The sequence below is a fragment of the Falco peregrinus genome, chromosome W, assembly GCF_023634155.1.
Source record: "Falco peregrinus isolate bFalPer1 chromosome W, bFalPer1.pri, whole genome shotgun sequence".
NCBI lineage: Eukaryota > Metazoa > Chordata > Aves > Falconiformes > Falconidae > Falco > Falco peregrinus.
Genome location: NC_073743.1, coordinates 11,233,121 through 11,257,330, shown reverse-complemented (window position 1 = coordinate 11,257,330; position 24,210 = coordinate 11,233,121). Strand labels below are relative to the sequence as shown.

Below are 24,210 nucleotides of genomic sequence, written 5' to 3'. Positions count from 1 at the left end.
GCCCTTTTGGAAGTGGCTTAATCAATGAAACTGGAACCACTGAACAATATGAAATGGTATCTTCAGGTTACTTAAAAACTGTAGGGATATAATGCAATGATCAACTTTAAAGGCTCTTTGTTTTACTAATTATGAAAATGGCTATTGTGACTAGTGACAAAGTATATTGGTAGCATAGCTGGCGATACACCAGAGAAGAGGAAAGAAAAAGCCCTTGCTCAATGGCACTCATTTCACAGGAGCCGGCTGTATGGAACAATATAGTTTACTCCAGCAATATATAAATTTAGATAAGTCTGAGAATAAAATTTGTATATATTTTGAGTCTCACAAAACATGCCAACAAGGAGAAGGTTCTAGGGATGCTGCAGAGAGACAGCTCTGAAACCACCTATTTATACACAGATGTAAAATAAATAGTAGGATACTTTACCATACAGAGAACTAAAAAGCCATGAATGAACATCATGCTACAACTTTGCAATATAATAAATAAACTCAATCTGAAGTACTACATTCAGATTTGGGCATTTTTTTTTTATAGGACAGTTCCATTGCTCTGCACTGGGCTAAAAGGGAGAGGATTTCAAAATAAGAACAAAGCTGAGAAGAACCTGGGTATCTTCTCGCACAGATATTAAAACTTATGGACTATATGTTAAATTGGAAAGAAGAAAAACTACACTAACAAGGCATTTACAGAGCAAATGAAGACATCTAAAACGGTATTTCATTTAAAACAAACACCAAACTTATACAAGAGAGGTGTCAGGTAAGATAACTGATGAAACAAGTACAACTTGTATATAAAAGACAAGGAGTACATTTGGAGAAAACCCACAGCAGGTAAAGAGAGGCAAAGTAAGATTGAAAAGTTAAAAATAAAAATCTGGGTCTGCTGGGTCTAGTAGCCTAATCAATATTTTACATTCTTCTAAAACTAATATGCAAATAGGTAACACTGTGCAAACTTTTATCACAATAATTCACTACATAATTTGAAACTCAATTACTTCTAGTCAGAAGTTGCAAGGCACCTATTGCACCGAGAATATATCGGCTGAAAAAATGTATCAAGGAAACTCTTGTAATACTTAATCTGTGGATTTCTGCATCTGTTTCACATTTCAGGATTAACCCCTTAAAGACTATTTAACTAAATTCAGATGCCTAACCTACACCACCCTGTCAAACTAAGACAAAAAATATGAATTAATTTACAAAACACAAGCATGAATTCTTACCCTACATAACTTATTACTAGCGTAAGGGGTTAATCTTCAGTTAGACATGCTGTGTCCACACTACCTCTTTGTTAAAAGCTAACAGGTATATCAATTTTGGTAAGTTTTATTATGAGAAATACATATTACCCAGTCAACTATTTCAAGACTAGTGTGAACACTGCCTTAATTCTAGGAGAGACACAAAGACAAATAGAAAAAAAAACCCCACACAAAGTAACAGTAGATGCTAGGAGTATGCATCCAACCCCACTCCTTTGTAAAGCATGGCAGGTGTGACACTGAGCTTTAGAAAACCTTGGTCAAAAATCCTTCCGATGTGTTGGCAGCAACCCCTGACAGGAATCAAGTCCCTCTGCTAGAAGGCTTTGGACCAGGGCTGTTAGCTAAGAAAAAAAAAGACGCACACATATATGCGTTTTTAAGTATGTACACTTTGTTTGCTGAAGGAAAGATTCCACAGCAGGGGTTAGAGTACTTTGAATATATAGATTTGGTAAACTGTCAAATGCACAATACTGCAAGGAACAGTAGCTATGTGGTTAACAATTTTATTTCACACTGTATTTATTATTATTTTTTTAGCCTTTTATCATGTAATGGGATTATTACACATCAAACAAGATTCTACACCACATGCAAGTCTCAGTCTCATCTTTACTCAAACTTGTTCTTCTGGTAAAGCCTTCCTTATCACCTGAACAAGCTCCCCAAGCAAGCTAAAAAAACCCAAACAAACCCCAAAAACTAAACCAAACTTTAAACCACTGTAAGACACAGAGCATGAGAAGCTGCAGTAAAAACACCCACAAACACATACTACTACTCTGCAGCAAATAAGCAGCAGTCTTTATAATAAGGCCTTCTTTGCTGCAATAATTTGCAATTCAGTCTTCTACTTGCTCTAGTTTTAGAAGTGAACTTTTCTGCACATCCATTTTATACTGCTCAGTGTCTTGAAGAGAAATCTAACTTGATTTTGCTTGCTTAGAGGCAGTACTGCATTCACCAGTGAATAAACTCACAGTGATCATTTTAACTCATGTGGGTCAGACAAAAATACAGATTTGCTTCCTTTAGGTGGCATAAATTAAGGGATTGATTGTAGTAATTTGAAATTGATTTTCTTTTTAGTCTATATCATAGAATTTTAGGCCGGAAAATTGAAATTGAGTATTGTAGCAGAAATCAATATTGCACTTTTGCACAGTACATTAAGAAATAAACATGGTGTTTAAGGTTAACTGCATTTAATGGTTAACATAATTTAATAGTCAAATCTTTCAAATTAAATTATTCTTTATAAGCTTAAATAATACGTGAATTCTGATTCAGCACAGACAAACCAAGAATCATGTTACACTTAGACTGTCAAAAACCAAGTAAATTGGTTTGGTGTGATAGTACATGTACAAAGCCTTTATAGCTAGGAATAATATGCACAGCTTAAAAATCACGTACAAAGCACTCAAAGACTCTTCAGAAGTCATCCAAACTAGAGAATGCATCCTGAAGTTTTTCTTTCTGATTACGTAGGATGACTTTGTTAACACAGCTTGCTTACAATGCACTAGTCTTAGCTACAGAACATTTATTAATGCAATATAAAAAAAAACCTCAAGTATTTCAGAGGACAAGTAATGATGAGATGAAATAAAAAAGGTCTCTGTGGCTTATATAAGTACATATATACACAAGTACATGTATACATACACACATACGATTTTTTCAACCTGCATATGAGAAGTGTTAAGATAGCCTCAGATTTCCTATCTGTAGGTTCACTGTCAAACACCAGAACCTTGTTAGCCATGATCGCTTTCAACTATGAAAATACAGGATTAAAAGGAAACAAAAGTTAATTTTATCTGACCCGTAAACAAAAAGAACCAACGTACTGCAGACATTAATCATGCTTGTTGGCTTAAAAGCTTTTGGAGCTTTGAAAGTGTTACAGAACAGACCCTTAAAGCAACACTGCTGGCACCAGAGAAACTGAACTTCAAAACCAATTTGATTTACAAGCTCCACCTTCTGCTTCAGCTTGATGACAAAGCCATTTCTTATTGTACTAGTCTGGGTTTTCCAGTTGGATAGAAGACTGATTGTAATACCAGGAGCCTAAATATACTCAAAAAGCACTCCAGATCAAAAAGCAACCTCAGAGAGCTGGAAAAAAAAATCGCATCATCTTTTAAAGTTAGAAGCACTGTTACCATCAACAGTACTATAAAAGTGCATTTTAAGTGGTGCTGCTATTTGGAATGTGTAAGTGATGGTAATACTGATTCAGTTTAAACTCAAACCCCTCTGATTTTTCTAAAACCATACAATCTTTCTCTTAGGGCAAGACCGCTCTAGAAAATCAGTTTACAGACACTTGCTATAAAATACTTAGTTTTCCACATAATTTTATGGGGGGTGGGGGTGGGGAGTCAAGTTTGTACCTTTTCCAGAAAGCTGAGGTTGGACATAAAGTTAGAGTTTTTAAAAATGAAAGCATCATATAAGCATTTATTTTAACCAACTGTTCTCTACCGAGACTGGTTGTTGAAAAACAAGGTTTCAATCAAATACATTAGTTGTGCCAGCATGTTGCCTTCTAGGATCATAATGCCATCTTAAGCAGAATATATAAACATATAAAAACAGGTGAGAAAGAAGTAACATCTTTAACAACTTCCCAACCTCCATCCCTCATGTTCTCCTCCCGAATGACTGGAGATGTCAGTGTGATAGTAACTTGCATTTTGGGTTCCACACATGAATTTAAAATTATTGCTGCTTCTGGGACTGCACACCTGATATCATATTTCTCAGGACTTATTACCTAAATATTGAGAAACAGAAATTTCTATTAGAATGTGGCCAAGAAAAGTATGGGGAAGAAAATAGATTTCAACATAGTCTTTTTAATAGAAAAACAGAAATGCAATATAATTATATGAAGCAGATATCTCTGCATTCAAAGAAACAACAGTATTCACAATTTTTATATATATATATATATGGATTTGCATATTGTTTCCAAATCATTAATGAAAATACACAGCAGTCACCAAGCATGCAAAAGAAAAATACCACCCATAAAGAAAATCCATATATTAAGTAAATAACATAACGAGAATCTTGACAGTGTTTGAGATTAAGTGGCACCGAGGCTTTTCTTTAAATGCCAGTTGGATATGTTTCTCATTGGAACATAGGAGCCTTTAAAAAGCACAAAGATGCAGTGGTTCTTTGAGCTCATAGTTACAGGATGGGTACTGCTAGGCACATTCCATACTTGGCTATCACAACATCCTCTGATGAAAGCAAAGGGTAAGATAAACACCAGGGAAAGAAAAAAAAAAAGTAAGAGTAACAAGGTGGTTATTCAGAATTGCTTCTTGCAACTAGACTGAGTAACTCTAAATACCCCCAAAAGGAAGCTGTAAGCACCTCTATCACTGTCTTCCACAAACCAGAGGGACAAGTAACTTCACAAAGCCAGACCAAGATGTGCATATTTCAAAACAAGAACAAACCCAAGATTATCTTTAACTAATCTGATCCTGCTAATGCTTCTACCATGCCACTGATTCTGCCAAGAATTTTACCAGACTACACTGAAATAGTAATGCTGTGACAAGCATTCTCTAATGATGGTAGACAGGCTTTGTTCAGTAGAGCACACTGGAGTTTAAGACTTTATTCTGTACTTTCGTTTCTTGTGGAAATACAGCAAATACTTTATATGAATTCTGCTGAATGGTTTAAGACTGCATGTACTTTTGGGGTTTCTTTGGGGGGGGGAGGGGTGTGAGGTTGGTTGGTTGTTTTTGTTTTTTTTTTAAAGGCCCAAGTTAAAAAAACCCTAAACATATACAAACAGAAACCCACAAGACTTAGTTAACTAATTGTGGGACTACAAAGCACTGACACATACAAACTGGAAACAAGACATCAGTACAGAATAGCATTAATGGAGAACTTTGACCTTCAGGCAGAGTGTGGCAGTTTGACCTTGGCTGGATGCCAGGTGCCCACTAAAGCCACTCTATCACTCCCCCTTTTCAACTTGACAGGGGAGAGAAAATAGAATGAAAAGCTCATGGGTCAAGATAAAGACAGGGAGATCACTCAAAAATTACCATCAAGGGCAAAACAGACTTAACTTGGGAAAATTAGTTGAATTTTTTACCAACAGAATAGGATAATGAGAAATAAAACCAAAACTTAAAACCACCTTCCCCCACCCCTCCCTTTTGCCTGGGCTCAACTTCACTCCTGATTTCTTTACCTCCTCCCCCCAAGTGGCACAGGGGGACAGTGAATGGGAGTTGTGGTCAGTTCATCACATGTTGTCTCTGGACACTTATTCTTCCTCAGGGGGAGTACTCCTCATACTCTTCCCCTGCTTCAGCATGAGGTCCCTCTCCCACAGGAGTCAGTCCTCCATGAACTTCTCCAACGCGAGTCCTTCCCACAGGGCACAGTCCTTCAGGAACAGACTGCTCCAGCATGGGTCCCCCACAGGGTCACAAGCCATGACACCAAACCTGCTTCAGCATGGGCTCCTCTCCCTCCACAGTTCCATAGGTCCTGCCAGGAGCCTGCTCCAGCACAGCTTCCCATGGGGTCACAGCCTCCTTTGGGCATCCACCTGCTCTGGCGTGGGGTCCTTCACAGGCTGCAAGTGGATATCTGCTCCACTGTGGATCTCCATGGGCTGCAGGGGAATCTCTGCTCCAGCACCTGGAGCACCTCCTCCCCCTCCTTCTTCACTGACCTTGGTGTCTGCAGTGTTATGGCTCTCACATATTCTCACTCCTCTCTTCGGCTGCAATTTGTTGTGCAAGTGGTTTTTTTTTCCTCCATCTTAAATATGTTATCACAGAGGTACTACCACCGTCACTGATGGGCTCAGCCTTGGCCAGTGGCAGGTCCATCTTGGAGCTGGCTGACATTGGCTCCGTCAGGCACAGGGGAAGCTTCTGGCATACTCTCACAGAAGCCACCTCTGTAGCGCCTCCCCCCCCAAACTTTGCCACACAAATCTAATACAGAGCACAAGCTTCCTGTAACACTGCACAAGTTACCTCTATCACTGCTGATAACTGGATAATAGTCTTTCTTCTGCTCATTTCTACTTCCCAGTTAAATGAAATCAATTAAATGATGACCGATACTACGCTGCTACCACAAACACCTAGACACTTGCATGGATACAATATACAGAAAGCAAAACATGCAGCATAGTCCCTGAATTCAGATAAAAACACTCAGAAAATGAAAAGAAACTGAACCTGAGCTATGAAATGCAGCAGTCAGCCCTGCAGACATTTGACTTGAGGACAGATTTTTACAGTATCTTTAAAAAAATTAAAATCCAAAAATCTAAATACTACTTACTGCAAGTTGTTTGGGAAGACTTTCAGCAATACGACTGAGTAACATCTTTGAAGGCTTCTCAGCACATAACAAAACAAGATTGACATTTCGGTCTCCACGGAGTAGCAAACCTTTAGCCAAAACGCCTACCCGTAAAACTCCTTTCAAAGCTCTGTGAAATATAATTAGAAGCTGCATTTAAAATATAAAAACCATAAAACTAATCCTGAAGGTAGAAAAGTGAAATAAAATAGGAGTGGAGTATTCCATATACTCTTGAGGCCACAGCAACCTATGCTGTATCAAAACCCAAGGAGAACAGAATCCCTGGAAGCACTGATAACAGTGCAAGGAAAACCATAAAATTACTTCAGGAACAAGTGATGAAATTCTTAAAAAATAATAATAATAAAAAAATACCTGTCTTTACTGCCATCTTTTTTGTCATCTCCCTCTTTGCTCTTGCTTTTTTCATGGTCAGTCATATTGTCAGAAACAAGTTTCAAAGCACGCTCAGTAATAGAAACAATTTTTTGGACTGCTTGAAGTTCCTCCTCTGTTGGATATATAGCTGCATGTTTGGTCATCACATAACGGTCATCAGAGGAGTCAGGGCGGCGTAGAGGCTAAAAGACAAAGAAGTACATTTCTGAAATTTGGGTATACTTCCAAGTTCACAGATGGTATGTGAGCAAAACCCAAACATGTGGCTAAACAACAGAATATTCAAACCTCAAATCATTGAAATGTAACAAAATATGAACTGAAGTGTCCTTAACAACTTACACTGGTCACAATCAATCATGTCTGAAAAAACATGAAATGTATCAAAAATAAACAAATTATGAAATCCCAGGATCAAAAGTACCTCCCCAACCTAAATAACTACTCTCTTTCCGTTAATTGGGAAATACTTGCATACTGCTGCAAAATAAAGTATCCATGATTGCTTTCACAGAATCACAGAATTCAAATAGGAAGGGATCTAGGTAGGTAGGTCCTCTAGTCCAACCTCCTGTGCAAACCATGGTCAGCTATAAGACCTTATCATGTTGCTCAGGGGTTTATCCAGTCGGTTCTTGAAAACCACCAAAGATGGAAGCTGCACATCTGTGTGAGGAAAAAAATAATAATAATATTCCTGTATTCAGTCTGAACCTCTTTTGTCTCAGCTTAAAGTTGTTTTATCTTGCCCCCTCACAACTATAAAGAGCCTGGCATCATTGTCTTTATAATGCACAGGTATTAGAAAGCTATTATGTCCCACTGAAGCCATCTCTTCTCCAGGCTGAAGAAGCTCAGATCCTTAAATCTCTCCTCACAGGGCACGCTCTCCAGACCTCTGACCATCTCAGTGGCTCCACAATGAACCTGCTATATGGGTTATCAGTACCTTTCTTGTACTGGAAAGCTCAAAATTGAATGCAGTATTGCAGTTTGGGTCTAATGAAAGCTGATCACCTTCCTTTATCTACTGATTATGCTCCTGTTAACATCACCCAGGATGCTGTTGGCCTTCCTTGCTGCCAGGGCACACAGTTGGCTCACGTTCAGCTTGCTGTCTACCAAGAACCCCAGGTCCCTTCCAGCAGGGCTGGGCTGCTACCCAGCCTGTCACTTCCCAGTCCCTCAGTGCAAGGGGTTAGACCTTCTCAAGTGCAGCATTAGACATGTGTCCTTGCAGAATTCTATAAAGTTCCTGTTGGTCCATTCCTCCAGTCTGCCTAGGTCCCACCCTGAACTAATTCAGTTTCATGTCAGCTGCAAACCTAATGCGTGTGCACCTTTCAGATCATTGATAAGATGCTAATGAGACAAATCCCAGGATAAACCCACGTGGTACTGCACTTGTTACTGAACTCCAGGTAGAGTATGACCCACCACTAACCATTATCCCCTGTGGGACTGACAATCCAACCACTTATTATCCATACATTTTTCCACAATTAACTAAATAAAGTATAATGCAATTAAATAAGAACTAGTACACAAACCCAGAATGACTTGTATTTCAGAAGAAACAATATTTGTCTTCAAGGCATCCTTTTGTCATATAAGTGGATTTATTTTGGAAGACAGGTCCATCTACACAGTTTCATTGGTATATATTTTTTTCTTCACTTTTTCAAATCCTTTATTAAGAAACACTGGAGACAGCTGAAGTAGCACTGAATAATTTATAGTTCTTAACCGTGCCTCCTGGTAAGTATGATTCCCCCCCAAGTTAAGAGACTCACAGCTGGTCCTTGGGGCTGAGGAGGCATTCCTGGTCTAACTCCCAGCAGGCCTAGAGGTCCTGGAGGACCATGAGGATATCCTCCATCTGGTATTCTGCGACGGTCCTCCCAGTGATGCTGCTCTTCCTCCATTCTCCTCCAGTACATGTCCTCTTCATATCGCCTGAAGTGCATCAAAGTGCTCTCTTTATATAGCTGTTAATACTTCCAACCATTCTAAATAAATTCTCAGATGTCCTCACTAACACATTTCTAAGTCATGAGCAAATACCAGTGAACTCCAGAGGGTAACTAAAATGAATGGTTATTTTGAAAGTAGGCCTGAATTTATAGCAAATAATTCTAGTAAGTCTACATTCCTCAGAGCAACTGAACATTAACAAAAACAAACAGAAATCCAGAGAGGTGACAACTTAAAATAAGACAGTACAGACTGCTTAAGTAACTACAGAAGCAGTTAGTTTTAGATAATCTGACTGCAGCTTTGTCTCATTCATTGACAAAACAGAATGCATTACCTCATTTCCATCCTCCAGCGTTCTTCCTCTTCTCGCCTTCTCCAGTATTCTTCTTTCTGCATCTGTTTCCTCATCTTCTCTTCTTGAATTTTTCTTGCTCGAATACTGGGCTTTACTTCTACTTGTAAATCTGGGTTTACTTTTTTCTAGTTCAGAAAAATAACGAATGAAATGTTGGTTTGCCTCTTGTCATCTCAAGGTTACGGAGTTCTTCTGATATGTTTAACACACACTACTGGCCTACAATAAAATCAAGGGGAGTAAAATGCAGTTTTAAAAACTGCACTGAATGAATGGTTGAATAAGAAAAATGTGACCAGTATCTTAAAGGGAAAAAAAAGCAACATATTACAATAGCATGAATTCCCTCTTCAATTATATGAGAACAAAGCAATTTAAGATTAAAATGTTACATGAAATACTAAGTAATTTGCTGTTCATTCTGTAACAGGATGACTACTCTATAACCTGAAAAACCCATTTCATCTTAACTACAGTGTGCTTCCTAGTCCCCTGTTCCTGAAGGGTCCCTCATACAGGGGCATAATCATGAGTTACTGAATACATTCTTCTGGCAATTTTTTCTCTTTTTTCATCCCTTTCATGATTATGCAGGCCCTCTGTATCTCCTGTAACCACAGTAGATTCTTCCTATATAATCTTATAATAATCAAAACGAAAACCATATGTCAGTATAGGTCTCTCTCCATTCACGACTAAAAAGCCTGCAACTTATTTCTCAAATGTCTCCACAAAGGGTTTATGTGGTTTATCCTGCCAAAAACATTGAGCACTACGATTTTACGCTATTTGAAATTCATGGTAAACAACATAACACACCTACTGTTGCTTGCATATGTTGTACAATATTTTAATGTTGCAAAAGTTGCCTGAAAGCATTGCTCAAAATGTTTAAAAAAAAAACCCAAACCAAAATGTAGTTTCAGAGTTTGCATTACTACTTTAAAGACTACTGTCCTGTTTCCAGCTGGGATAGAGTTAATTTTCTTCTTAGTAGCTGGTGCAGTGCTGTGTTTTGGATTTGGTGTGACAACAAGGTTGGTAACAGATGTTTTTAGTTGTTGCTAGGCAGTGTTTATACTAAGTCAAGGACTTTTCAGTTTCTCAGGCCCTACCAGCAAGAAGGCTGGAGAGCCACAAGAAACTGGGAGGGGACACAGCCAGGACAGCTGACCTGAACTAGCCAAGGGGATATTCCATACCATGGAAAGTCATGCTCTGTATATAAACTGGGGGGGGTTGGCTGGGGCCTGCCAATCATTGCTCAGGCACTAGCTGGGCATGTCAGCAGGTGGTGAGCAACTGTATTGTGCATCACTCGTTTTCTTTCCTCCCTTCCCTTTGGATTTTGTTCCCCTCCCTTTCTCCCTCCTTTTCATTATAATTGTTGTTATTATTACTGTTGTTTTTATTTTCTTTTAATTATTAAATAGTTCTTATCTCATCCCTCAAGTTATACATTCCTTTCTGATTCTCCTTCCCATCCCTCTGGGTGAGGGAGGAGTGAGCAAGCAGCTGTGCAGTACTTAGTTGCTGTGGTTTAACCCCAGCTGGTAATTATATTCCCCAAGAAATATATTTATCTAGGGGACTTGTATATGCTGTTTACTTAGAGTACCTACTTTTGACTAGTCTTTAAACGTAAGGTTGTGTAATCAGTCAGCTGCCATCTGGTAGATTTTTAGATAGAAGCATTAGCATTTCTACTAACCTTATACTGAAGTCTGTGCCGCCTCCCTTTTAAGTGCATCTCCTTGGCATTAGGATCATTAAAACTGCACTCACAAAGTTTACAGTGAAAGCGGATCACCTTTCCTTCATCATTTCTTACCTGGAAAATGAAGTTATAACACACTGGGTTCTGAGGGTGTTTTTTTAAAAAAAAAAAAAAACAAAAAAAAAAACCCACCGAAAAAACAAAACAAGAAAACCAAAGCTGATGTAAAAATTAACCTAATTCAGTGACATGGGAAAATATCTACCCATCTTAAAACATGCTAAAAAGTTCACACAGTAACTGAAAGAAGGGAAAAAAGAACTTTCAATTCTGACAGACACAACATTGTGTTTGGTAATGAACAAAGAACAAAGTTCTTCCATTCTAAAGAGTACACAGCTTTAAACTCGAGCCTAAACATATTGAGTCAAATAATTACAAATCTGTAAATGATGAAAAATTTACATCAGACTTCATCCACACATCTCATGCCACCCACTGAGCTCAAAAGAAACATGCACAATACAAAAATGTAAACATATGCACAAGCCTTTGCACGTTCAATGCCTTATCACTTTTATCTTCACAGAGGACCCAGGGAATTACAGGCCAGTCAGCCTCACCTCAATCCCTGGGAAGGTGATGGAGCAACTGATCCTGGAAACCATTTCCAGGCACATTAAGGACAAGAAAATCATCATCAATAGTCAGCATGGCTTCACCAAGGGGAAGTCGTGCTTGATCAACTCAAACTTCTGCAATGACATGACTGGCCTGGTAGATGAAGCAGCCGATATGGTCTACCTCAGGGGTCCTCAAACTTTTTAAACAGGGGGCCGGCGCGCGGATGAAGTGGCAGGCAGTCATCTGCGGCTGCTTGGTTTCCCCCCCCAACCCCCGGGGGGGGGGAGTGGGGGGGCGGGGGAGTTCTGTAAATACCGGGGGCCAGATTGAGGACCCTGGGGGGCAGTATCCGGCCTGCAGACCGTAGTTTTAGGACCCCTGGTCTACCTGCACTTCAGTAAGGCCTTTGACACAGTCTCACCATAATATTCTCATAGACAAGCTGTTGATGTATGGGCTGGATAAGCATACAGTTAGGTGGATAAAAAGCTGGTTGAATGACAAGGCCCAGAGGGTGTCGATCAGTAGAACAAAACCTAGTTGGAGGCTAGTAACTAGCAGCCTACCTCAAGAGTCAATACTGGGTCCAGTCCTGTTTTAACATCTTCATTAATGATCTGGATGATGGGGCAGGGCGTATCCTCAGCAAGTTTACTGATGATGCAAAACTAGGAGCAAGTGGCTGATATACCAGAAGATTGCACTGCCATCCAGAGAGAGATCTCAATAGGCTGGAGAAAATGGGCTGACAGGAACCTTGTGAAGTTCAACAGGGAGAAGTGTGAAGTCCTGCACCTAGGGAGGAACAACCCCATGCACCAATATATGCTGGGAGCCACCCAGCTGAAAAGCATCTTGGCAGAAAAGAACCTGGGGTGGGGCCTGGTGAACACGAAGTTGAAATTGAGCCAACAATGTGCCCTTGCAGCAAAGGTGGCAAATGGCATTCTGGCCTGCATTAGACAAAGTATTACCTAGCAGGTTGAGTGAGGTGATCCTTCTTCTCTAACCCAGCACTGGTGTTAAAGAAAACATAGTTTGAATAAAGAAATTTAAAGTGTTAAAGCTGATAACTGGCAGAACCAGGCCTTGGCCCTTGTATAGCCCTAATCCAAGGCTGGTTTAAATAGAAAAAAAAAATAGATGAACAATTTGTTTACGCAGGTGCTTTCTGAAAAACAGATGGCTTTAGAAAAAAATAATCGTTATTTGTTTTAATGCAGATGAATAGGAATTGCTTGTTCAAAGACTAAGTGTGCTTGAAGGATTGTGTGAGTTAAAGCCGGCAGAAAGAAAATCATGATCCAAACAGGACCTAAGAACTGAGGCAGAGACTGGAACCAGAATAGATGTATCAGCTGGGACAAGGTCAGGTGATGGATTCCAGAGCTGATAAGACCAAAAGAAACTCCTAAAACCTCAGACACTGACTAATGATCTGATTAGTGTATATAAGCTGTGCTGCATCCCTTTGTTCTCTGCCACTCACTGAGGTGGTGGCCCAACTCTGAGTTGTGATTAAAGCAACCTAGCGGTACCCACGTCTGTGTGAATTTCCCCTTTAACAACTGGTGAGGCCACACCCGGAATCCCACATGCAGTTCTGGGCTCCCCAGTGCAAGAGAGACATGGACATACCAGAGAGCATTCAATGAAAGGCCACAAAGATGATGGACTGGAGCCTCTCTCCTATGAGGAAAGGCTGAGAGAGCTGGGATTGTTTAGCCTAGAGAGGAGAAGGCTTGGGAGGGGATCTAATTAACGTATTTAAATACCTGAAGGGAGGGTACAAAGAGGATAGAGTCAGGCTCTTTTCAGTGGTGCCCAGTGACAGAACCAGAGGCAATAAGCACAAACAGAAACACAGGAGGTTCCCTCTGAACATCAGGAAACACTTGTTTTGTTTTGTTACTGTAAGAGTGACTGAGCACTGGCACAGATTGCCCAGGGAACTTGTGGAATCTCCCTCCTTGGAGATATTCAAAAGCTGTCTGGACATGGACCTGGGCAACTGGCTCCAGGTGGCCCTGCTTGAGCAGGTGGGTTGGACCAGATGATCTCCAGAGGTCCCTTCCAACCTCAGCCATTCTGTGATGTTTCACGTTGAATAATTTTTTACTAAAGTAGTTAAAAAGTAATCCACATTTTTACATCAATACCTCCTCCACATAGTCATGGCCTACTGGCTGGACATCACTTTGCAAAGCAGCAAGAGTTGTAGGAGTCACTGGTTCAGCTGCTGTGTCTGATTTTACTTCGTTCGTTTGTACTGTAGCAGCAGTTGTTGTTTTAACACTTTCAGCTGATTTAATTTCTTCCAGTTTACTTCCTGTTGTCTGAAGCTTATTACCACCTACAAATAAAAAAAGTAAAATCATTAACTTTCATAAAATGAGAATATGATTACACATGATGTGAAAACTGAAGACTATTTGCAATGTTCTGGCTAAAGCATTATCAGACTTTTAAAATTAATTAAAACTAACATATTTTAAATACAATTAAAGTTTTTTTTAAAAAAGTTTAACAAAAAGTTATTTAAACACCTAATTTTTTATTTTAGCAAGAAGCAATATTGCAACTATATAAAGCAAAAGTTTATCATTCATTTTCATGCACTGAATGGGAACAACTCGGCAAATATATTTTAATTGATGACAAAAAAAAAAAAAAAAAAAGAGGAAGACAGATATTTTTTTGTTAGTGGATCCAAAAAAAAAAGTACTTCAAAACCTTATAATGTTTGTACTAACAAAGGTAGTATAATCTCAGTGTTGCAATTGCATAGGTCTTTCCTTCAAGAGTAGGATAGCTTATTGAACGACTGCTTCCTGTCTCTACCTGTCTGTCATGCTTATTTCATGTTTCCACTGTTAAGATTTCTAGCGTTACAAGGGTGTTTCAGTTGCCCAGTTATCAACTGCTAATCTACTGCAGGTTGCCTTAACAGCCCAGGCTGTAAACTGAAATTAGGACCGACTGGACTATAAACTGCAATACTCCAACAACTACTACATAAGAAACCAAAGGTGGGAGAAGCCTCCAAGAGAGGTCAGGTGGAGACAACAGAGCAGAAAACACCATGAACTGTGAAGCCAAACTTTTATATATATTCTTATTTTCACCTATCATTAATTCTCTTAAACACAACAGTTACACATAAAAGTTAACTAAATACATTTGTATTTGTTGCACTAAAATCTTAAAAAAATATATATAGAATAGGTTAGGCTTTAAAATAAAGACTGACTTCTGTACTTGCCAACAAAGTTTATTTTCGGTGTAGATATTTTCTTTACAGCTATATTAGCAGGGGTTGAAGATGTTTTGTTGTTGGACACTGCATTAAGTGGTGCATTTGCCGTGGGAGTAAGAATTTTCACTGCAGAGGATGCAACAGAGGAGTTCACAGTGCTGCCGCTAGTTAATATATTCGAAGCAGAGACAGTTGGTTTAGAAGCAGATATGGATGTTGAGGAAGTAGCTTGGGTAACCACATTTGGTTCAGTTGAAGGAATGGGTTTGCCAAGCTTTGTGTGCAACTTGACTACCTGTAAGAATAAAGAGAAATTCATAATATGATCTTCCTGGGATAACTATAAAAAATGAACTTGTTATAGGTTACGGAAGCTTTAACAGAAGCATCAATATTGCTAAAATATATATATATAAATCAATATAACTAAAAAGTTATTGCTTCTTTACAAAAAGTGATCGGGGGGACAGGTGGATGGACACGACACACGGACTGACATGTAAAAGTTCTTGTCATCTGTAACAAGGAAATACTTAATAGTTATCTCAGATTGCTTATTTCCATTAGAAATTCAGATATTTACTCCAAAAGCTGCATAGACAAGAACAGAAAGCCAATAAACTCACAAGCCAGTAAAACTCAAGGAAACATTTTGCTCAAACTTTCAACCTTACTGTTTTGTTGCCTGGTTGCTTTTTATTCTACCCCCAAAAATTGTAGTACATTGAACTATTGTGGTTCCAAATAATATTTGTAAATAAGAGTTATTTAATTCAGATTCAACATCACTGTCTCTTTTGATCATTACATTTTAAGAGTATTTTTATTAATAAACTTTCTAGGTTACTTCGTAAAACAGTAGATATTCCTCAAAGGGGTTTTTTGGGGGTTTTGGGGTTTTTTGTTTGTTTGGGGGTTTGTTTGTTGGTTTTTTTAAAGCACATCTGCAGAGACTGTTAAGGAGGATGCAAGAGGCATATTTCAGAGCTCTTTAGTATTTCACAGAAAGTGAAGAGGTACATGCTTATTCTTAGAAGTAATAAGCAGAGGCCTTTTCACAATATGCTTGAGACAGAATACTTCTTTTTGGTGACAGCTGATCATCACCTGAAAAAGCAAAATGCATGTAAGTCTGTAAGAAAAAACCATGCAAAATGAAAACTAAAGATTGAGTTTGAAAGTAGCTGGAAAAAAAACCACCCAAAACCAAAAAAAACCCTCAAACAAATCTGCTAGACATGCCTTTAATGCAAACACATATACACAATCACGATATGAACACAACTGTATACACACATCTTAGGGTTTTGTTAGTTTTTAAGCATGTTCCCCGTCAGAATACAGACATATTAATGCCACATAATACTATAAATTTAAGTTCAAGCAACTCTTCAGAATTACTTTTTTCCAGTAGAATTCACAAGATACTTCAGCATACCAAAGAAATAGAGTCCTTTGAGATTTCATTTTTACACTGATGACAACCTAAATTAGCATTAGTTAGTGCCTATCTATAAGGAAGAGAAAGCGACATCCAAATATATAAAGATAATATATACCTATGGAGTTACTGGGCACAACCCAAAAATTTAATGGCTCAACTTCATTAATGAAAAAAAGAACACTAGGAAAGTCTATCTAAATTATAATTTTTGTTCTTGTACTAACAAAAAATAATATTGGGAAAATTGTCTTACATTTGCTATATTTATGTTAATAGGAATGATGTTATTGATGCCACTTCGTACAGTGTTCTGAGATACAAAGAGCTATAAAAGCTGAATATTAATACTTGTATCTGTTACTGACATTAACCTTTCCAGAGTTATGAGGAAAATCTGTAATATCTAATCACACATTCTACACAGCCATTCCGTTCACTATTATATGGTCAAATTTAAAACACTGGTCCACAGGGGTTCACAGTACAGTCCGCAGTCTTTATTCCACAATGTCTACCTAACTGCACCCAGACAGTAGGGAAAGTATGCTTACCAAAACTCTTCCAAACATAGACATTATAAAGTCTACTACAGGACATTGGTATATGGGAGCAAGGAACAGTTTTCCTTGCAAGAAATACCAAAAAGTGATGCGTAATAGTCCTGTCCTTTGGCACTGACTCAGCTTACAGTGTTTCAAAGTGCACTGAGAGTTTCTCAGCACCAGACAAATAAGAAAAATGTCAAGAAAAGTCTTGAAAAGAGTTAGGGGGCACAAGCATGCTACTGGATGTCCTCATTGATGCTTTCCCCATCTTACTCTATACCTTCTTCCTACAATTTACATACTTTCCCCAATATATCCTCTTCTCATTGATGCAGTGGCAATATTTTTCCCCCTTGCTCCCAACAAGGCCTTTCTAATAGTGAGCTTAAAGATAAGTTTGAAACAAAACCAGAACTAAATGTCTTTAAACAAAATAATTCAAATTATATTGTTTCTGCATATTTTCTCCTCTCTTAGATGAGAAAAAATTATGGGAAGAAATATACGACTGACTTGTATAATAAGGACAAGAGAAAGTTCTTACTTTCTGATGCTTGGCTCCACGAATATGGGCAGCATAAGCATCTGCCCCTGTACAAGACACATCACAAAGCTCACAACGCAACTGATTCTGAGTTCCACGAACAGAAGTGCTGCTGTTATTGGTGTTCTGGGAAGCTTTTAATGCTGCTTCTTTCTTTTTGTGTTTCTGGCCTTCTAAGTGTTCTTTATAAGTCTGTTTAAATAAACAATACACACACAATAACCTGTCTTCGTACTGCTTGTTCATCACTCGTGAATACGTGTAATATAGAACATAGCACAGAACATATGCTTTGTATGAGAAAATACTTCCTACATCAAACATTTCTTCCATATGACATGCTCTAAGGAATAAGCAGGCCACTTTAAGACCAAGGAATTTTCTTCACCGCCAGGATTCCACTTTTAGGTAATACAATATGGTCTTTTCTCTTCTACCTTCTCACTTCCTCAATCAAGTACTGGTCAACAGATATTACCATTGAAAGCTTAACAAGACCAGAAAACTGCATCTCTGTTGCAGTTTCCTGAACTGCATTAAATTGTTCTTGATTTTTAATTTTCCTTAAACTGCAAAACCACAGTTATTATATGTATCCAGAGAATAAAAAAAAATAAATTCAAAAGAAGGTAATGCATAAATAAAGCTGTGCTGAAAATGAAATGCAGAAGTTGCTATTTGTTCCTATACCAACAGTGGCAAACTACAGAGCAGACAGGGTAGGAAATAATGACAAATTTGCCTAAAGAGTAAGAACTGTTTCACCAGACACAAGCACTCTACATGAATTGATATCTACTTTTTATGCACTTGTACCCACCGTGAAACTAAACTGAGATGCTGGAATACAATGAAGAATAAATTTTCAGGCTTACCATTCACAAAGTTTTGAAAAAAGTATTTTCTAAGAAACTTGCTGTGCTAAAAAAGCAAATCAAATTCAAAGTTTAGAATACTTCTGGAGTCCAAAGCACAGCTGAAGAAGCTTCACTATACAAGCTAAGGGGATCTATCTTTTTGTCTTCTCATAGGACCTCTTTCTATAATAGCACACATTTTCATTTAATTGTAAAACTTTAGTAAAAGTATAGAATCAAGTCTTTAAAAATTAACAAATATTCTTAAAGGGGTCATTTTTTTAGCTGAAAATATTACGACTGAAGTATGTAGCAGAATATTGTATTTATATATATATACCTGTGGTCCAGCACAGCTGATCTTACAAACATCACAGTAGTGGATCTGGGGTGGTTTGGGAGGTTGCTTCGGTTTCAGCTGCTTATTTTGGAATGGTGCCTTTTTAGTAAAGGTAGTCCCTGTCCAAGCGGCTGTTGCAGCAGCAGCAGCAGCTGCTGCCACTGCCTGTTTCTGTTGCTGCTGCTGCTGGTAATAGGATGATGCAGCTGAATACACTGCAGCTTCATAGCCAGAATAAGAGGTACCTCAAAGATCAAAATAAAATGTTACATCACTGTACATCATGTATCAATTACAAAATCCCAAAATCCCAAAATCCACTAATTCCAAGCATATTGAATACTTGGGGGGGGGGGGGGGGGGGAGGGCAGGATATAAACAATTTATTGAGATCTTGTGATGCAGTCTGAATTTTTCTTGATGTTTCACAGCCCACAAATACATAGCGTACCACTTGTATCAGGAATATATTTGTTTTTAGACAAATCAAACATAGTTATGTTTCATATATCAAAGCATCCCTAAGGAATACGTGAAATTATGTGAAATTTTCTGTTAAGACCGAGTATGATGTAACAAGATATCTATTGGAGAGACAACAGCAGGGCACAGGCAATTCAGGAGGTTCCTGGAATGCATTGATAACTTCCTTCTCCAAGGAGAGGTGCCATGCTGGACCTTATTCTCGCCAACAAGGAGGGGCTGGTGGGGAATGCAAAGCTCAAAAGCAGCCTTGGCTGCAGTGACCCCAAAATGATGGAAATCAAGATCCTTAGGGTAGCGAGGAGGGCATGCAGCAAGATCACCACCCTGGACTTTAGGAGAGAAGACTGGCCTCTTCAGGGATCTGCTTGGTAGAGTACCATGGGATAAAGCCCTGGAGGGAAGAGGGGCCCAAGAAAGCTGGTTAATGTTCAAAGATCATTTCCTCCAAGCTTAGAAGCGATGAGCGATGCATCCCAACAAAGACAAAGTTGGGCAAAAATGCCAGGAGGCCTGCATGGATGAACAAGGAGCTGCTGGATGAAATCAAACACAAAAAGGAAGCATACAGATGGTGGAAGCAAGGATAGGCAGCCTGGGAGGATTAGAGAGAAACTACCCGAGCAGCCAGGGATTAGGTTAGGAAAGCTAAAGCCCTGACAGAATTAAATCTGGACAGGGATGTCAAGGACAACAAGAAAAGCTTCTATAAGTACATCAGTGATAAAAAGATGACCAGGAAAAATGTGGACCCTCTCCAGAAGGAAACAGGAGACCTGATTACCCAGGACATGGAGAAAGCTGAGGTACTCAATGACTTCTTTGCCTCGGTCTTCACCAGGAAGTACTCCAGCCACACTGCCCAAGTCACAGAAGGCAAAGGCAGGGACTGGGAGAATGAAGAACTGCCCGCTGTTGGAAAAGATCAGGTTCGAGACCATCTAAGGAACCTGAAGGCGCACAAGTCCAGGGCACCTGATGAGATGCATCCACAGGTGCCAAGGGAACTAAGCTAAGCTTCTATCCATCATGTTTGAGAAGTCATGGCAGTCCGGTGAAGTTCCCATGGATTGGAAAAGGGTAAACATAACCCCCATTTTTAAAAAGGGAAAAAAGGAAGACCCGGGAACCTACAGGACAGTCAGTCTCACCTCAGTACCCAGCAAGACCATGGAGCAGATCCTCCTGGAAACTATGCAAAGGCACATGGAAAACAAGGAGGTGACTGGTGACAGCCAACGTGGCTTCACCAAGAGCAAGTCATGCCTGACAAATTTGGTGGCCTTCTACAACGGGGTTACAGTGCTGACGGATGAGGGAAGAGCAACTGACCTCATCTACCTGGGACTTGTGCAAAGCTTTCGACATGGTCCTGCACAACATCCTTGTCTCTAAACCGGAAAGACATGGGTGGACCACTCTGTGGGTAAGGAATTGGCTGGATAGTCACACTCAAAGAATTGCCGTCAACGGCTCAATAGCCAAGTGGAGATTGGTGACAAGTGGATGGAAGGGATACCATGCAGAGGGACCTTGACAAGCTTGAGAGGTGGGCCCATGCAAACCTAGTGAAGTTCAACAAGGCCAAGTGCAAGGTCTTGTACCTGGGTCAGGGCAACCCCAGTATCAATAACAGCTGGGTGGAGAATGGATTGAGAGCAGCCCTGAGGAGGATGACTTGGGGGTGCTGGTGGACAAGAAGCTCAACATGGCCCAACAATGTGTGCTTGCAGCCCAGAAAGCCAACTGAATCCTGGGCTGCATCAAAAGAAACATGACCAGCAGGTCAAGGGAGGTGATTCTCCCCTTCTATTCTATTCTCATGAGACCTCGCCTGGAGTACTGCGTTCAGCTCTGGAGCTCCCAACATAAGGAAGACATGGACCTGGTGGAGCAAGTCCAGAGGAGAGCCACAAAGATGATCAGAGGGCTGGAGTACCTCTCCTGTGAGGAAAGGCTGAGAGAGTTGGGGTTCTTCAGCCTGGAGAAGAGAAGGCTCTGGGGAGACCTTATAGGAGCCTTCCAGTACCTAAAGGGAGCCTACAAGAAAGATGGGGACAGACTTTTTAGTAGGGCCTGTAGCGACAGGACAAGAGGGAATGGCTTTAAGCTAAAAGAGGGTAGATTTAGATTAGATATAAGGAAGAAATTTGTTACTGTGAGGGTGGTGAGACACTGGAACAGGTTGCCCAGAGAAGCTGTGGATGCCCCCTCCCTGAAAGTGTTCAAGGCCAGGTTGGATGGGGCTTTGAGCAACCTGGGCTAGTGGAAGGTGCCCCTGCCCATGGAAGGGGGGCTGGAACTAGATGATCTTTAAGGTCCCTTCCAACCCAAACCTACAGTTCTATCATTCTAAGTATTTTAATAAAAGATTTATCAAAGGCCATATAGTAAGTAGTCTTCCAGAATCAGATTTACTGTTCAAGTTCCAAAATGAAAAGGAGGACAGATGGGGGGGCGGGGGGTGGGGTGGGGTGGCGTCGTGTAGAAAAGAAAGATAAAAGACAGAATTGCTACTGCTATTACATTCTATTTCACTGATTTAAATTGTTCTAGTACAAAGAAGCTGCTTGCCTGCTAAAACCTCCGCAGCACACCCTGTCTACACACTCCTTGTTTTCTAGTATCAAAGTTGAATAAATCAAGGAAACTGGGCTTTCGCACCTTTGAGCCGGTTTTCCCATAAACTTTCTATATCTACACGTTCAACCATTTTAATCCTCTGATCAGGTTCTGTTTCAAGGAAGTCTTAAAATCCATTTTTAAACAGAAAACAAAACAGAAAGTTCAAGGTAGCTATAATATGCCAGTTGATTACTATCTGGCCATAAAGTTAACATCTTTTCATCTTTAACTACTTTTTGGATTTCTAATGTTTGAAGGAAAGTTATTTTTTATTTAGCACCCATTTTCCTCCCATTTTGGGTCAAGACAACCCAAACTTACAAGATTTATATTGGCGCGCTCCTCTCTGTCACTGCTGTTTGATGGCAGCATGCTCCCAGTTTCCCTGGGTTATATTTGTGTGGATGTTTCGTTATTTTTTCTATCCCCCATCTTTTCTCTCCAAACCTTACAGTAAGTCATAAAACACCATGCACATAATGCCAACACTTTGGATTCTCACATGTAACAAAACAGGCACGTACAAACATCAAACCTCTTTTAAAGATACATCAAAATATTTTGCCATTATTATGATTTAACTGGTTGATACTTCTCAGTAGACTAAGATGCAATTGAACACAAACTGCTAAAATTCTGAGCATTTAAATCCTCTCCTGTAACAACTGCAAAGTTCCCAGCAACTTAATACACAAAATTCTTACCAGAATAAGTAACCGCTGTTGTACTGTACGTTGCACTTTGAGTATAGGATGGAACAACAGTAGCTGCAGCTGCTACTGGCTGCACAGTAGAGGATACCGGATATATAGAAAACGTAGTTGTTGCTGGACTTGGGGTTGCAGGTTTTATAGCTGTCACTTGTCGTGTTTGCTGGGCTTGGGTATACTGAGTTGCCCCTTGGCTATATCCTGCTTTTGGAGCTAATTAGGATAGAAAATAGAAGTGTACGAATACTGACATGCTTTAGTTGAATGAAATGCAAACCATATTAAGTGATACTTAATGATATGCTGGGGAATAAACACATAACAAGTGGGTTTTGTTTTAGTTTGGTTGGGTGGGGTTTTTTTTCCTTTTTGTTTGGTGTTATTTTATTCTGTTTGGTTTTTTGGTTTTGGTTTTTTGGTTCTTTCTACAGTACCTCAGATTTATGTATTTTTAACTGTGCTGCCATGTTTTTAAACAACCTTCTTGTTCAATGGTTTTACTAGTGTACACTAAGCCTAAGAAACATTTAAACTTTCCTATTATCCCTACTTATAGTACAAAAAGTAAATAGGATTTACACATTGTAGCATTCATGATACCAATAATTAAAGTACATGCATTAAGTAACTAAAGAATAAAAAAAAAAAAGTTGTAATCTGAACCCACCACTGACTTTTAAAAGTTTGCCTAGAAGTATGTTTTGAGTGTGTTTAATAACAATCCAGACCTCAAAGATAGTTACTTATGGCAGTGTCACAATAACGTTCAAATTCTAGGTACAGCAAATTTTTCTACACATTGACAGGGATTACATGTGAAAACTAAACTAAAACCAAATCTGGATAATGTGAAATATTTAAAGATATATTTTTAAGGTAGTACGCAGACTGTGTATAATGACAGGAGTTTGAATCATGACACCCACCTGTCTGGTAGTATGATTCAGCTACTGAAGGTTGAGGCTGGGCAGCAGCAGCCACAGCTGCAGCAGTTGCTGTTGGTTGTTGATAGTATTGTTTGCTGTCATAAGCGACAGCTGGGGCGGTAGATCGAACATAAGAATAGGAATCCTAAAAATTCAAAAGAGAAAACCCAGCAAATTTCTCCTTAAATATATATCTGGAGTAATAAAGATCATTAGCAGCAGCAAAGAATTTTCTTCTATTCTACTACATTAGATATTTAAAAAATATTTAGAGACAGTATATACTAATATATGCATTAAAGAAATTAAATTTATGTTTACAGATACTTCAGGCCTGAAGACAACCCTGATGGCCTTTTTCAGACTTAATATAGGAATTAACCTCATGCTATTAAGTCACTTTCCCTTCCAAATTATTTTTGTTACCAAAAAGCAACTATTCTCACTAGTTTTTCATGACAACTGTATCAGATTACATTCCTGTAAAACATGAAGTAAAAAAACACCACAGATTTCCACAAACTACAATAAATTCACAAGTTTACAAACATGAACCTTTACTGGCTTTAAAAATCCCACAAACAACAATACTTTTCTTGGTTATATTTTTTAGAGTATGAAAGTTATACTTTTAAAGCCTTCTTTACTTTTTGGTGTATCAACTATTCCATTGGGGAACCATATCTAGTTTATAAGGGAAAGGTAAGTAGCCCACTCAAAAACTCCAGAACTCAGGAGATGGTTAG

At 39.2% G+C, this 24,210-nt stretch overlaps 1 protein-coding gene across 8 annotated transcripts in view; it reads right to left on the bottom strand.

Moving 5' to 3' along the window:
- The window catches only part of LOC129783017 (zinc finger RNA-binding protein), a 46,382-nt gene that overhangs the window by 6,224 nt on the left and 15,948 nt on the right, over positions 1 to 24,210 (bottom strand). For 3 of the 8 annotated variants that reach the window (XM_055792635.1, XM_055792639.1, XM_055792642.1), the window contains exons 4-15: positions 23,465 to 23,609; positions 22,533 to 22,751; positions 18,721 to 18,965; positions 17,524 to 17,715; positions 14,985 to 15,285; positions 13,894 to 14,087; positions 11,105 to 11,224; positions 9,373 to 9,518; positions 8,855 to 9,017; positions 7,038 to 7,243; positions 6,639 to 6,789; positions 3,933 to 4,074 (exon numbers count right to left, since the gene is read on the bottom strand). In XM_055792635.1, coding sequence (XP_055648610.1) covers positions 3,933 to 4,074; positions 6,639 to 6,789; positions 7,038 to 7,243; positions 8,855 to 9,017; positions 9,373 to 9,518; positions 11,105 to 11,224; positions 13,894 to 14,087; positions 14,985 to 15,285; positions 17,524 to 17,715; positions 18,721 to 18,965; positions 22,533 to 22,751; positions 23,465 to 23,609 — 2,224 coding nt within the window. Of the gene's footprint in view, positions 1 to 1,461; positions 1,631 to 3,932; positions 4,075 to 5,526; positions 6,067 to 6,638; positions 6,790 to 7,037; positions 7,244 to 8,854; positions 9,018 to 9,372; positions 9,519 to 11,104; positions 11,225 to 13,893; positions 14,088 to 14,984; positions 15,286 to 17,523; positions 17,716 to 18,720; positions 18,966 to 22,532; positions 22,752 to 23,464; positions 23,610 to 24,210 lie in introns of those variants that run through there. The other 5 variants (XM_055792641.1, XM_055792636.1, XM_055792640.1 and 2 more) reach the window with 5 other exon arrangements.